At 36.6% G+C, this 12,530-nt stretch overlaps 1 protein-coding gene across 3 annotated transcripts in view; it reads left to right on the forward strand.

Moving 5' to 3' along the window:
- The window catches only part of GNE (glucosamine (UDP-N-acetyl)-2-epimerase/N-acetylmannosamine kinase), a 40,902-nt gene that overhangs the window by 11,323 nt on the left and 17,049 nt on the right, over positions 1-12,530 (forward strand). For all 3 annotated transcript variants that reach the window (XR_009702078.1, XM_061200246.1, XM_061200247.1), the window contains exon 3: positions 9,626-10,077. Coding sequence is in view for 2 of the 3 variants with exons in the window: in XM_061200246.1 (XP_061056229.1) it covers positions 9,626-10,077 (452 nt within the window). In the remaining variant the exon portion in view is untranslated. The remainder of the gene's footprint in view (positions 1-9,625; positions 10,078-12,530) is intronic.

Genomic DNA, 12,530 nt, shown 5'->3' on the forward strand with positions numbered 1-12,530 from the left:
CCTCAACACACAATATTTAACACAGATAGAGTGCCCTGCACTGTATGCTCAACTGGTGCTCACTGCATTGTGAAGACTTTCCCATCCCAACTAGTTTCTCATTTAGAGAGGGTTAAAAATGACTGTCGTAGACTCAGAAGGATTAATATTCTAATAACTAAAGGAAGTTGCTCTGGATAGGAAGTGAAAATAAAAACAAATTAAGGTGAAAAACTTAGAATAAGACTGCCAAACATGCTAATTAATTGTGGAGGTGGGAGTATCTTCTCGGGAGGAACTGAGTAATTTTTAAGTCTAATTGACTCTAACAGAATAAGTATCTTCAGCACAATTGTGCATAACTTTTGTATCTCAAGACAGCAGATAGTTGGCACTCTTTATGCAGCTGTCTGAGCATTTTTCTGCAGGAAGAGACATGGTAGGGGGACCATCCCAAATATAAAACCTGAGGAGAAAACTTAAATCCCTCAGGGATGATTCCTTCTGCTATTGGAGAGGTGAAGTTTGAGAACTGCTAATCATATTTTTTTATACTTTTAATATGCAACAGCACAAAGAAAAGAAATAATCAGAAAACAACAACTGATAGATCATTCAACTGATTTTCATCTAAGAATGATGCTTCCAAATTAGAGACAAGGTTATTTAAGAGGAGGAGGAGAGGTACTATCAGTAAAGATTAATGAGAAGATTGGTTGTGGTGGTGTGGGTACCATGACAGCCCCTACTGCTGTGAAGAGGTTCAGTTTGGGGACTTAAGACAAATGCACTGGATCAAGTCTAATTTCATTTAGAGACTATATCGGTGGCCTAGTTTTGTTACAGTCCCATAGTTTTTGAAAATGTTCAAGTTTGGCAGCAGTTCAAACTAAATACTTAAAACATGTTTGTTTAATACATGTTTAATACAGAACTTAGTTTAAAAATAAACTCAATATTTCAGTTTAATTCAGGGCTTAGCAAATTCTTCAAGTATATTTGGTGTTATGGGACATAGTGTTTTGTTTTTTGAGATGCTATTTCAAGGGGATTCTGATTCTGGTTCCTGATTCAAACAGTTAGGTATGAACATTCTGTAGGCAGGACAGTCTCAGAATTAAAGCTATGTTGCAATCTTAGAAGAAATACTGGCCAGAGGTTTCCAAATTTGGTAAAACAAACAAACAAACAAAAAAAACATTGATGTACAGATCCAGAAAGGTCAACAACCCCTAACAGATAAATACAAAGAAAACTACCTGTAGACAATAGCATAGTCAATTTGCTGAAAACAAGAAAATCTTGAAAGCAACAAGACAAAAATTACATTTCTTACAGGGGAACAATGATATGAATGATAACTAACTCACTGTCTGACAATGGAGGCCAGAAGACAATGGAGCATCTTTAATGTGCTCAAAGGGGGAAAAAAAACCTCCTGTTAACCTAGAATTTTTTATCTGTGAAAATATCTTTCAAAAATAAAGTTGAAGAGAAAAGCTAAGCAAATTATCACCATCAGGTATATACTACAAAAAAATGCTAAGGCAGATTCTTCAAACTGAAGAGAAATGATACCTGTTGGGAACTTAGATCTACAGGAAGGAGTGACTAGAAATGGTAAAATGTATGCATATATATAAAAGAAAGAATGTCTTTAAAAAATAGACCTTATTTTTTAGAACAGTTTTAGCTCTAACAGCAAAATTGAGCAGAAGGTACAGAAGTTTCCCATATACCTCTCTTCCCCTATACATGCATAGCGTCCCCGTTATCAACATCCCCTACCACACTTCAGTGGTACGTTTTTTACAATTGATGAACCTCCACTGACACATTGTTATCACCCAAAGTCCATAGTTTACATTAGGGTTCAGCTTGGTGGTGTAAGTTCTCTGGGTTTGGACAAATGTATAATGACATGTATCTACCATTATAGTATCACACAGAGTCATTTCACTGCCCCCCAAGTCTTCTCCTCTGCCTATTCATCCCTTCCCCCCAACAGTCTCCTGGCAATCAGTGATGTTTTCACCATTTCCATAGATTTTTGCCTTTTCCAGAATGTCATATAGTTGGAATCATATTATGTAGCCTCTTCAGATTTGCTTCTTTCATTTAGTAATACGCATTTAAGTTTCCTTCATGTATTTTCATAGCTTGATAGTCATTTCTTTTTTTTACTGAATGATATTCCATTGTGTGGATGTATGATAGTTTATTTCTCCATTCCCTTACTGAAGGATATTTTGGTTGCTTCCAATTTTTGGCAATTATGAATAAAGCTGCTATAAACATTCGTTGTGCAGATTTTTGTATGACATAAGTTTTCCGCTCGTTTAGGTAAACCAAGGAGCATGATTGCTAGATCGTTTGGTAAGAGCATGTTTACTTTTGCAATAAACTGCCAAACTGTCTTCCAAAGTGGCTGTATCATTTTGTATTCCCCGCAACAGTGAATGAGAGTTCCTGTTGCTCCACATCCTTGCCAGCATTTAGTGTTGTCAGTGTTCTGGATTTTGGCCATTCTAATAGGTGTGTAGCAGTATCTCGTTTTAATTTGCATTTCCTTGATGACATATAATGTGGAGTATCTTTTCATATGCTTATTTGCTATCTTTATATCATCTTTGGTGAGGTGTATGTTAAGGTCTTTAGCCCATTTTTATTTATTTATTTTAAAATAAATTTATTTTTTTTCATTTTTGGCTGTGTTGGGTCTTTGTTGCTGCGTGCGGGCTTTCTCTAGTTGCGGCGAGCGGGAGCTACTCTTCGTTGTGGTGCGCAGGCTTCTCATAGCAGTGGCTTCTCTTGTTGCAGAGCATGGGCTCTAGGTGCACAGGCTTCAGTTGTTGTGCCGCTCAGGCTCAGTAGTTGTGGCTCGCGGGCTTTAGAGCGCAGGCTCGGTAGTTGTGGTGCACAGGCTTCGTTGCTCCGTGGCACGTGGGATCTCCCAGGACCAGGGCTCGAACCCACGTCCCCTGCATTGGCAGGCAGATTCTTAACCGCTGTGCCACCGGGGAAGCCCTTTAGCCCATTTTTAAATCGGGTTTTTTATTGTTGAGTTTTAAGCTCAGGGGTCAAACAAGAAATCCTAAGGGAAATTACAAAATGTTTTGAACTGGATAATAAATATTGCAGTATATCAGACTTCTCTGGTGGTGCAGTGGTTAAGAATCCACCTGCCAATGCAGGGGACACGGGTTCGAGCCCTGGTCGGGGAAGATCCCATGTGCTGCGGAGCAACTAAGCCTGTGCGCCACAACTACTGATCCTGCGCTTTAGAGCCCGCAAGCCACAACTACTGAAGTCCGTGCACCGAGAGCCCACGCTCCGCAACAAGAGAAGCCACTGCAGTGAGAAGCCTGTGCACCGCACGAAGAGTAGCCCCTGCTCACCGCAACTAGAGAAAGCCCGCACGCAGCAATGAAGACCCAATGCAGTCAAAAATAAATTTAAATTAAAAATATTACAGTATATCAAAATTTGTGGGTATAGATTAAGCAGTGCTTATGGGGAAATTTATAGCTTTAAATACTTACGTGAAAAAAGAGAAATTTAAAGTCAAGGATCCATTTCCACTTTAATAAACAGGAAAAAGAAAATTAAGCCCAAAGTAAGTAGAAGGGAGGAACAATAGAGTGGAAATCAATGAAATATAAGAGTAGATTAAACAGTAGAGAAAATTAATCGAGGCAAGTTATTTCTTTAAAATAATAAAATTGACAAGCTCCTGCAGAACAAGAAAAAGGGAACACAGTATTTACCAATATAGGATAACAAAGAGAATATCATCTTGATCTTACAGCCATTAAAAGAATAAAAGGAGAATATTAGGCCAGTAAATTTGACAGTCAATTTAGATGAAATGGACAAACTCCTTGAAAAACACTGCTTACCAAAATTGACAGAAAAAAATAGAAAATCTCAATAGCTCTATATTAAAGAAATTGAATTCATTATCAAACACTTCCTATAAAAATAACTTCCTACAAAGTTGGCTGCACTTTTGAATTCTATCAAACTTTTAAGATTCTATATAAACTTTTTCAGAAAATAGAGGAGCCACGGGACTTCCTAGATTATTTAATAAGGTCAGCATAATCCTGATATCAAAACCTGAGAAAGACATTATAAGAAAATTCAGATCAGTATCCCTCATGAATTATAGACATAAAAATTTTTTTTTTAATCAGTCATCAATTTTATACACATCACTGTATACATGTCAATACCAATCGCCCAATTCAGCACACCACCATCCCCACCCCACCGCAGTTTTCCCCCCTTGGTGTCCATACGTTTGTTCTCTACATCTGTGTCTCGACTTCTGCCCTGCAAACCGGTTCATCTGTACCATTTTTCTAGGTTCCACGTACATGCGTTAATATACGATATTTGTTTTTCTCTTTCTGACTTACTTCACTCTGTATGACAGTCTGTAGATCCATCCACGTCTCAACAAATGACTCAATTTCGTTCCTTTTTATGGCTGAGTAATATTCCATTGTATATATGTACCACAACATCTTTATCCATTCGTCTGTCGATGGGCATTTAGGCTGCTTCCATGACCTGGCTATTGTAAATAGTGCTGCAACGAACATTGGGGTGCATGTGTCTTTTTGAATTACGGTTTTCTCTGGGTATATGCCCAGTAGTGGGATTGCTGGATCATATGGTAATTCTATTTTTAGTTTTTTAAGGAACCTCCATATTCTCCATAGTGGCTGTATCAATTTACATTCCCACCAACAGTGCAAGAGGGTTCCCTTTTCTCCACACCCTCTCCAGCATTTGTTGTTTGTAGATTTTCTGATGATGCCCATTCTAACTGGTGTGAGGTGATACCTCATTGTAGTTTTGATTTGCATTTCTCTAATAATTAGTGATGTTGAGCATCTTTTCATGTGCTTCTTGGCCATCTGTATGTCTTCTTTGGAGAAATGTCTATTTAGGTCTTCTGCCCATTTTTGGATTGGGTTGTTTGTTTCTTTAATATTGAGCTGAATGAGCTGTTTATATATTTTGGAGATTAATCCTTTGTCCGTTGATTTGTTTGCAAATATTTTCTCCCATTCTGAGGGTTGTCTTTTCCTCTTGTTTATGGTTTCCTTTGCTGTGCAAAAGCTTTGAAGTTTCATTAGGTCCCATTTGTTTATTTGTGTTTTTATTTCCATTACTCTAGGAGGTGGATCAAAAAAGATCTTGCTGTGATTTATGTCAAAGAGTGTTTTTCCTATGTTTTCCTCTAAGAGTTTTATAGGGTCCAGTCTTACATTTAGGTCTCGAATCCATTTTGAGTTTATTTTTGTGTATGGTGTTAGGGAGTATTCTAATTTCATTCTTTTACATGTAGCTGTCCAGTTTTCCCAGCACCACTTATTGAAGAGACTGTCTTTTCTCCATTGTATATCTTTGCCTCCTTTGTCATAGATTAGTTGACCATAGGTGCGTGGGTTTATCTCTGGGTTTTCTATCTTGTTCCATTGATCTATGTTTCTGTTTTTGTGCCAGCACCATATTGTCTTGATTACTGTAGCTTTGTAGTATAGTCTGAAGTCAGGGAGTCTGATTCCTCCAGCTCTGTTTTTTTCCCTCAAGATTGCTTTGGCTATTCGGGGTCTTTTGTGTCTCCATACAAATTTTAAGATGGTTTGTTCTAGTTCCATAAAAAATACCATTGGTAATTTGATAGGGATTGCATTGAATCTGTAGATTGCTCTGGGTAGTATAGTCATTTTCACAATATTGATTCTTCCAATCCAAGAACATGGTATATCTCTCCATCTGTTGGTATCATCTTTAATTTCTTTCATCAGTGTCTTATAGTTTTCTGCATACAGGTCTTTTGTCTCCCTAGGTAGGTTTATTCCTAGGTATTTTATTCTTTTTGTTGCAGTGGTAAATGGGAGTGTTTCCATAATTTCTCTTTCAGATTTTTCATCATTAGTGTATAGGAATGCAAGAGATTTCTGTGCATTAATTTTGTATCCTGCAACTTTACCAAATTCATTGATTAGCTCTAGTAGTTTTCTGGTGGCATTTTTAGGATTCTCTATGTATAGTATCATGTCATCTGCAAACAGTGACAGTTTTACTTCTTCTTTTCCAATTTGTATTCCTTTTATTTCTTTTTCTTCTCTGATTGCCGTGGCTAGGACTTCCAAAACTGTGTTGAATAATAGTGAGAGTGGACATCCTTGTCTCGTTCCTGATCTTAGAGGAAATGCTTTCAGTTTTTCACCGGTGAGAATGATGTTTGCCGTGGTTTTGTAGTATATGGCCTTTATTATGTTGAGGTAGGTTCCCTCTATGCCCACTTTTTGGAGAGTTTTTATCATAAATGGGTGTTGAATTTTCTCAAAAGCTTTTTCTGCATCTATTGAGATGATCATATGGTTTTTATTCTTCGTTAATATGGTGTATCACATTGATTGATTTGCGTATATTGAAGAATCCTTGCATCCCTGGGATAAATCCCACTTGATCGTGGTGTATGATCCTTTTAATGTGCTGTTGGATTCTGTTTGCTAGTATTTTGTTGAGGATTTTTGCATCTATATTCATCAGTGATATTGGTCTGTAATTTTCTTTTTTTGTAGTATCTTTGTCTGGTTTTGGTATCAGGGTGATGGCCTCATAGAATGAGTTTGGGAGTGTTCCTTCCTCTGCAATTTTTTGGAAGAGTTTGAGAAGGATGGGTGTTAGCTCTTCTCTAAATGTTTGATAGAATTCACCTGTGCAGCCATCTGGTCCTGGACTTCTGTTTGTTGGAAGATTTTTAATCACAGTTTCAATTTCATCACTTGTGATTGGTCTGTTCATATTTTCTGTTTCTTCCTGGTTCAGTCTTGGAAGGTTATACCTTTCTAGGAATTTGTCCATTTCTTCCAGGTTGTCCATTTTATTGGCATAGAGTTGCTTGTAGTAGTCTCTTAGGATGCTTTGTATTTCTGCGGTGTCTGTTGTAACTTCTCCTTTTTCATTTCTGATTTTATTGATTTGAGTCCTCTCCCTCTTTTTCTTGATGAGTCTGGCTAATGGCTTATCAATTTTGTTTATCTTCTCAAAGAACCAGCTTTTAGTTTTATTGATCTTTGCTATTGTTTTCTTTGTTTCTATTTCATTTATTTCTGCTCTGATCTTTATGATTTCTTTCCTTCTGCTAACTTTGGGTTTTGTTTGTTCTTCTTTCTCTAGTTGCTTTAGGTGTAAGGTTAGATTGTTTACTTGAGATTTTTCTTGTTTCTTTAGGTAGGCTTGTATAGCTATAAACTTCCCTCTTAGAACTGCTTTTGCTGCATCGCATAGGTTTTGGATCGTCGTGTTTTCATTGTCATTTGTCTCTAGGTATTTTTTGATTTCCTCTTTGATTTCTTCAGTGATCTCTTGGTTATTTAGTAACGTATTGTTTAGCCTCTGTGTGTTTGTGTTTTTTTACGTTTTTTCCCCTGTAATTCATTTCTAATCTCATAGCGTTGTGGTCAGAAGAGATGCTTGATATGATTTCAATTTTCTTAAATTTACTGAGGCTTGATTTGTGTTCCTAGATTATTTAATAAGGTCAGCATAATCCTGATATCAAAACCTGAGAAAGACATTATAAGAAAATTCAGATCAGTATCCCTCACGAATTATAGACATAAAAATTTTAAACAAAAAATTAGCAAATCATATCAAGCAATATACAAAAACAGATAATACGTCATAACCAAGTGGGTTTATCTCAGGAATTCAAGATTGATTTAACATTCGAAAATCAATTAGTGTGATTCACGTATTAACAGAGTAAAGGGGAAAATCAAATGGTACAGATGAACCGGTTTGCAAGGCAGAAATAGAGACATAGATGTAGAGAACAAACTTATGGACACCAAGGGGGGAAAGGGGGGGTGGGATGAATTGGGATATTGGGATTGACATATATACACTAATATGTATAAAATAGATAACTAATGAGAACCTGCTCTATAGCACAGGGAACTCTACTTCACTTCCCTGTACAGTAGAAACTAACACAACATTGTAAAACAGCTATACCCCAATTAAGGAAAAAGGCGGGGCGGGGGGAGAACCAACACAATCATCTCAATAGATATTAAAAAAGCATTTGACAAAATTCAACAACTAGTTATGGTAAAACCTTTAGCAAACTTGGAATAGAAAGGAAATTCCTCAGTCTGATAAAGACCACCTGTGAAAAACCTATAGCTAACATAAAATTTGTGCTTTTCTCCAAAGATTGGTAACAAGGTAAGGACATCCACTTTCACCACTTCTCTGTGTACTGGATGTAACAGTTAGTGCAATGAAACAAGAAATATAAATAAAGGCACAAGATTGTCTTTATTTACAGACGACATCATAGCTTTTGTAGGAAAATCCAAAGGAATCTATAAAATGACTACTAAGCCATCAGTATGATGTATGTAAAGAATCCTTCATGATCTGAGAAAATATAGTGTTAAATGGATTAACTAGATTACAGAATTGTACTATGATGTGTTCTCAACCATGTTAAAATATTATGCATAAAATGGCTAGAAAGAAATCAAAATGGTAATACTGATATTGCTGAGTGGTAGGTTTATGCATGATAATTTTCTGTATTTTCCAATTTTTTTTCTTTAATTAATTTATTTATTTATTTATTTTTGGCTGTGTTGGGTCCTCATTTCTGTGCCAGGGCTTTCTCTAGCTGCGGCGAGCGGGGGCCACTCTTCATCGCGGTGTGCGGACCTCTCACCATCGCGGCCTCTCTTGTTGCGGAGCACAGGCTCCAGACGCGCAGGCTCAGTAATTGTGGCTCACGGGCCCAGTTGCTCTGCGGCATGTGGGATCTTCCCAGACCAGGGCTCGAACCCGTGTCCCCTGCATTGGCAGGTGGATTCTCAACCACTACACCACCAGGGAAGCCCCTCCAAGTTTTAAATAATAAATGTACTATATATTTAGAAAAAAAAGTCAGATCTTTTAATATCTAGTCATAACAGGCAGGAAACTTTAAGGCACTGAGAATTGCTGTTGTTACTGAAGCATGAAACAGACCTGAAACTGCATTTCACAGCCAATTTAAAAACCTACATTTTCACCCCAGTCACAATTATGCTGCATTAATGGTAACATACAAAGAGAATTCAGGAGATAATTTCCATCATTCAGAAATTTATATTATAGTGACATGTCAGGTATCCTGGTTCCATACTATTTTTTTTAATGAGCTCTGCTTTTATAAGTAATTTTTTTCTATTAAATAGCATATTTCTTTTTAAAAATGTATATATATTTTAAAAAAGAAAGAAAAAGTTGTGACCACCATAAAATTTACTCTCTTTTTTCCTGATAAAAACATTCTCCCTCCGATGTTTCTCCCTCCAGGTGCTCACTGAAGGGGGCACAAGTGAGACCTCCCAGGTGCGGGATGTGTTGACCTGGGTGGTGGCTAGAGGGGTGTTTGTGTAGAAAAATTAACCAAGTGATCTGTATATTTATGGTCTGTGCTTTTATTTTTGTGTGTACGTTACACTTCAGTTTATTTTAACAAGGAAATTTTGTGAAATATTTCTCCCTTCAGGGTTAATGTTGATGTTTTTATAGCCCTATACTTAAGAACATGCTCTCACATTTTTCTCTCCTGCTTTAGAAACACATATCGCATGATTGAACAAGATGACTTTGACATTAACACCAGACTACACACAATTGTCAGAGGGGAAGATGAGGCAGCCATGGTGGAGTCAGTGGGCCTGGCCCTTGTGAAGCTACCAGATGTTCTTAACCGCCTGAAGCCTGATATCATGATTGTTCATGGAGACAGGTTTGATGCCCTGGCTCTGGCTACGTCTGCTGCCTTGATGAACATCCGAATCCTTCACATTGAAGGGGGGGAAGTCAGTGGGACCATTGATGACTCTATCAGACACGCTATAACGAAACTGGCTCATTATCATGTGTGCTGCACCCGAAGTGCAGAGCAACACCTGATTTCCATGTGTGAGGACCATGATCGCATCTTGTTGGCAGGCTGCCCTTCCTATGACAAACTTCTCTCCGCCAAGAACAAAGACTACATGAGCATCATTCGGATGTGGTTAGGTATGTATCAGACTTCATTCAGTCTAATAGTTGCTTTTGTCCGAAAGTTTGGGTATGCTTCAATCGTTTGGAAACTACTGTGGATAGAATGTTCCATTAGCAATCAGAAGGCCAAGGTTTTTAGTTCATAGATCTCACCCTATGGTATGACTTCACCTCTCTGAGACTCACCTTTTCTATAAAATAGACTTAATGGATTGAATTTTTTAAATCTGTGCTATTTTTATACAATGGAATGCTTTTAATCCATTAAATATAATGTTATAGGTGAATATTAGTTACAGGGACTGATCCTGATATATCAAAAAGGAAGAAAAAGCAAGCTATAAAATTATATGTATAATGATACATTTTTGTAAAAACAGTAACGTAGAAAGGTGGGAAGTATGTGCACCAAGTCATTTATAATATTCACTTCTGGTTAGTAGAATTAAGCGTTTTTTTTTTCCTTTATTTTGCTTTTTAGCACAATGAAAAAAATTGTTATTTTTAATTTTAATGCCTTTCTTATGGGTTTGTTGGAATACTCAGATGAGATAATGAATGTTGAAAGCAGTTATAAGGGATTATGATTATTATTAAAAAGGAGAAGTCATAGTTGTACCATTAGAGATTGTTACCTCTGTAAGTAAGCCTTAAGGTCTGAAATCTTCAATGATCAATGATCTAGATTCCTGGAAATTACTTTTTGCTAATCAGAGGCAAAGAAAATAGGTTTACAAACAATGTCAATTAGTTAATTTATAGTGAGAGTACTATTTAGAGGGCCAATCAGGACTAATCGTCTATTTAGGTATTTAGGACTTTCCTCTGTGAAGAGGTAGATCTGTTGAATAATGAAGTTAATAGTAAATTGATTGGGTGATTGTGTATATTTTAAATCCAGATTACATTAGAACAGGAAATAAATTGGGTTTTTCCACTATATAAGTTAATCCAGTCTATATATTTCTTATCCTTGGACAGATTCGTAGCTACCAGGGAACCTGTCAAGATAATGCTGATGGAACAGGCTTCTGTCTCTTCAGTCTCCCCTTTCTGCATGCTTCTACGTAAACATTCTTGCATTCTGTTCTGATTATAGTGTTAGCTCACTGTGTCTTCTGAAAAACTTTGTATTTCTGAAAAACTTGTAATGAATAGAAAATAACCCTTATAAAGCAGAATACAGCAAAATTGTACTTGTAGGGCTTAAGGTTCTCTTTGGAACCTTTTAAGCAGTTTGTTTGTGAAAAGAAGAATGACAAAATAGCAAAAACTAGATTTTTTTTTTTTAAACCAGTTGGGGGGGAAAAGACATTGAGCCAAAGCCACCTGTCCCTGGCAATAATACCTTTTGTGCAAAGCCTGTACCTGCTTCTCAACCTGCAATTTCTGACATTATCCTTCTGCTTATAAGAAAAATAGTATTGGGTAAGCCACTCAGAACATGCAGCTTTGTAACCAGAACATTAATAAATAACAGTCCTAATAAAAATATTAGCAAAGTTAAAAAGACATGTTACATTCCTAATACTGAAAGAAATACCACAGTAAATATAGAACTTTTTGACCCAAAACCAAGTAATGGTACCGTAATGGAAAGGGTTGTATGGAAGGGCTGAAGCTGCTGAGTTCTGGAGACAAAGGCAGATAAATGTCAGAAGTCATACATCGAGGACCAGGTGCAGGCTTTGCACAAAATATATTATTGCCAGGGATGGGTAGCTCCAGCTCATCGCTCTGTGTTTTCTTTTTCACTGTTCTTTTTTACTACTTTGTACAAAAATTTAGTAATTATATCCCCACCCCACCCCCAGTTTAGAACATGATATAGAACCAGTCATTTTTTAAAATAAAATTTTGGAGCCTGTAGTCTTTTAAATCAAATACTACTGAAGATTCTTAGTAAAAAATTTCTGTTACCATTAAATCATAAAAAGTAACTGCTACTGATTGAATTTGGATTAATGATAAACATAGTTCATGATAAAGTTGATCATTAAAATTAATATCACAAAGAAATATATTCTTTCATTAAAAATAAGTGAGTAGAAAAAAACAACAAAACAAACAAAAAAATAAGTGAGTAGAGCTCATCTTCAGTTTTATGGGATAATATAGGCCCTGTTGCAGAATTCTTTGTGTTATTTGGCATGGCACTGTCCATCCAAATCTTTTACACTTTACATTTTTGCTGAGGAACTGTCCTTGGGATCCCAGCCTGGGGATGAGTGAAGCCTTTCTAGTCCTTTGAACAGAGTTAGAAACACTGATGGTTTGTTGAATCTGGTGGGCGATAGTGGGGAAATGCCTATGCATTATACGAAATTTATTTCATGCTCAATCAATCTCTCAATGCCCTGATTTGCAACACATTATTACTCATTAATATTGCTGATAATTCATTAGAAACACTAGTTAGAAATTGGGAAGAGTCACATTTTTCTAACGCTTTGAAATATTTTGAATTT

The sequence above is a fragment of the Eubalaena glacialis genome, chromosome 9 (assembly GCF_028564815.1).
Source record: "Eubalaena glacialis isolate mEubGla1 chromosome 9, mEubGla1.1.hap2.+ XY, whole genome shotgun sequence".
Lineage (NCBI taxonomy): Eukaryota > Metazoa > Chordata > Mammalia > Artiodactyla > Balaenidae > Eubalaena > Eubalaena glacialis.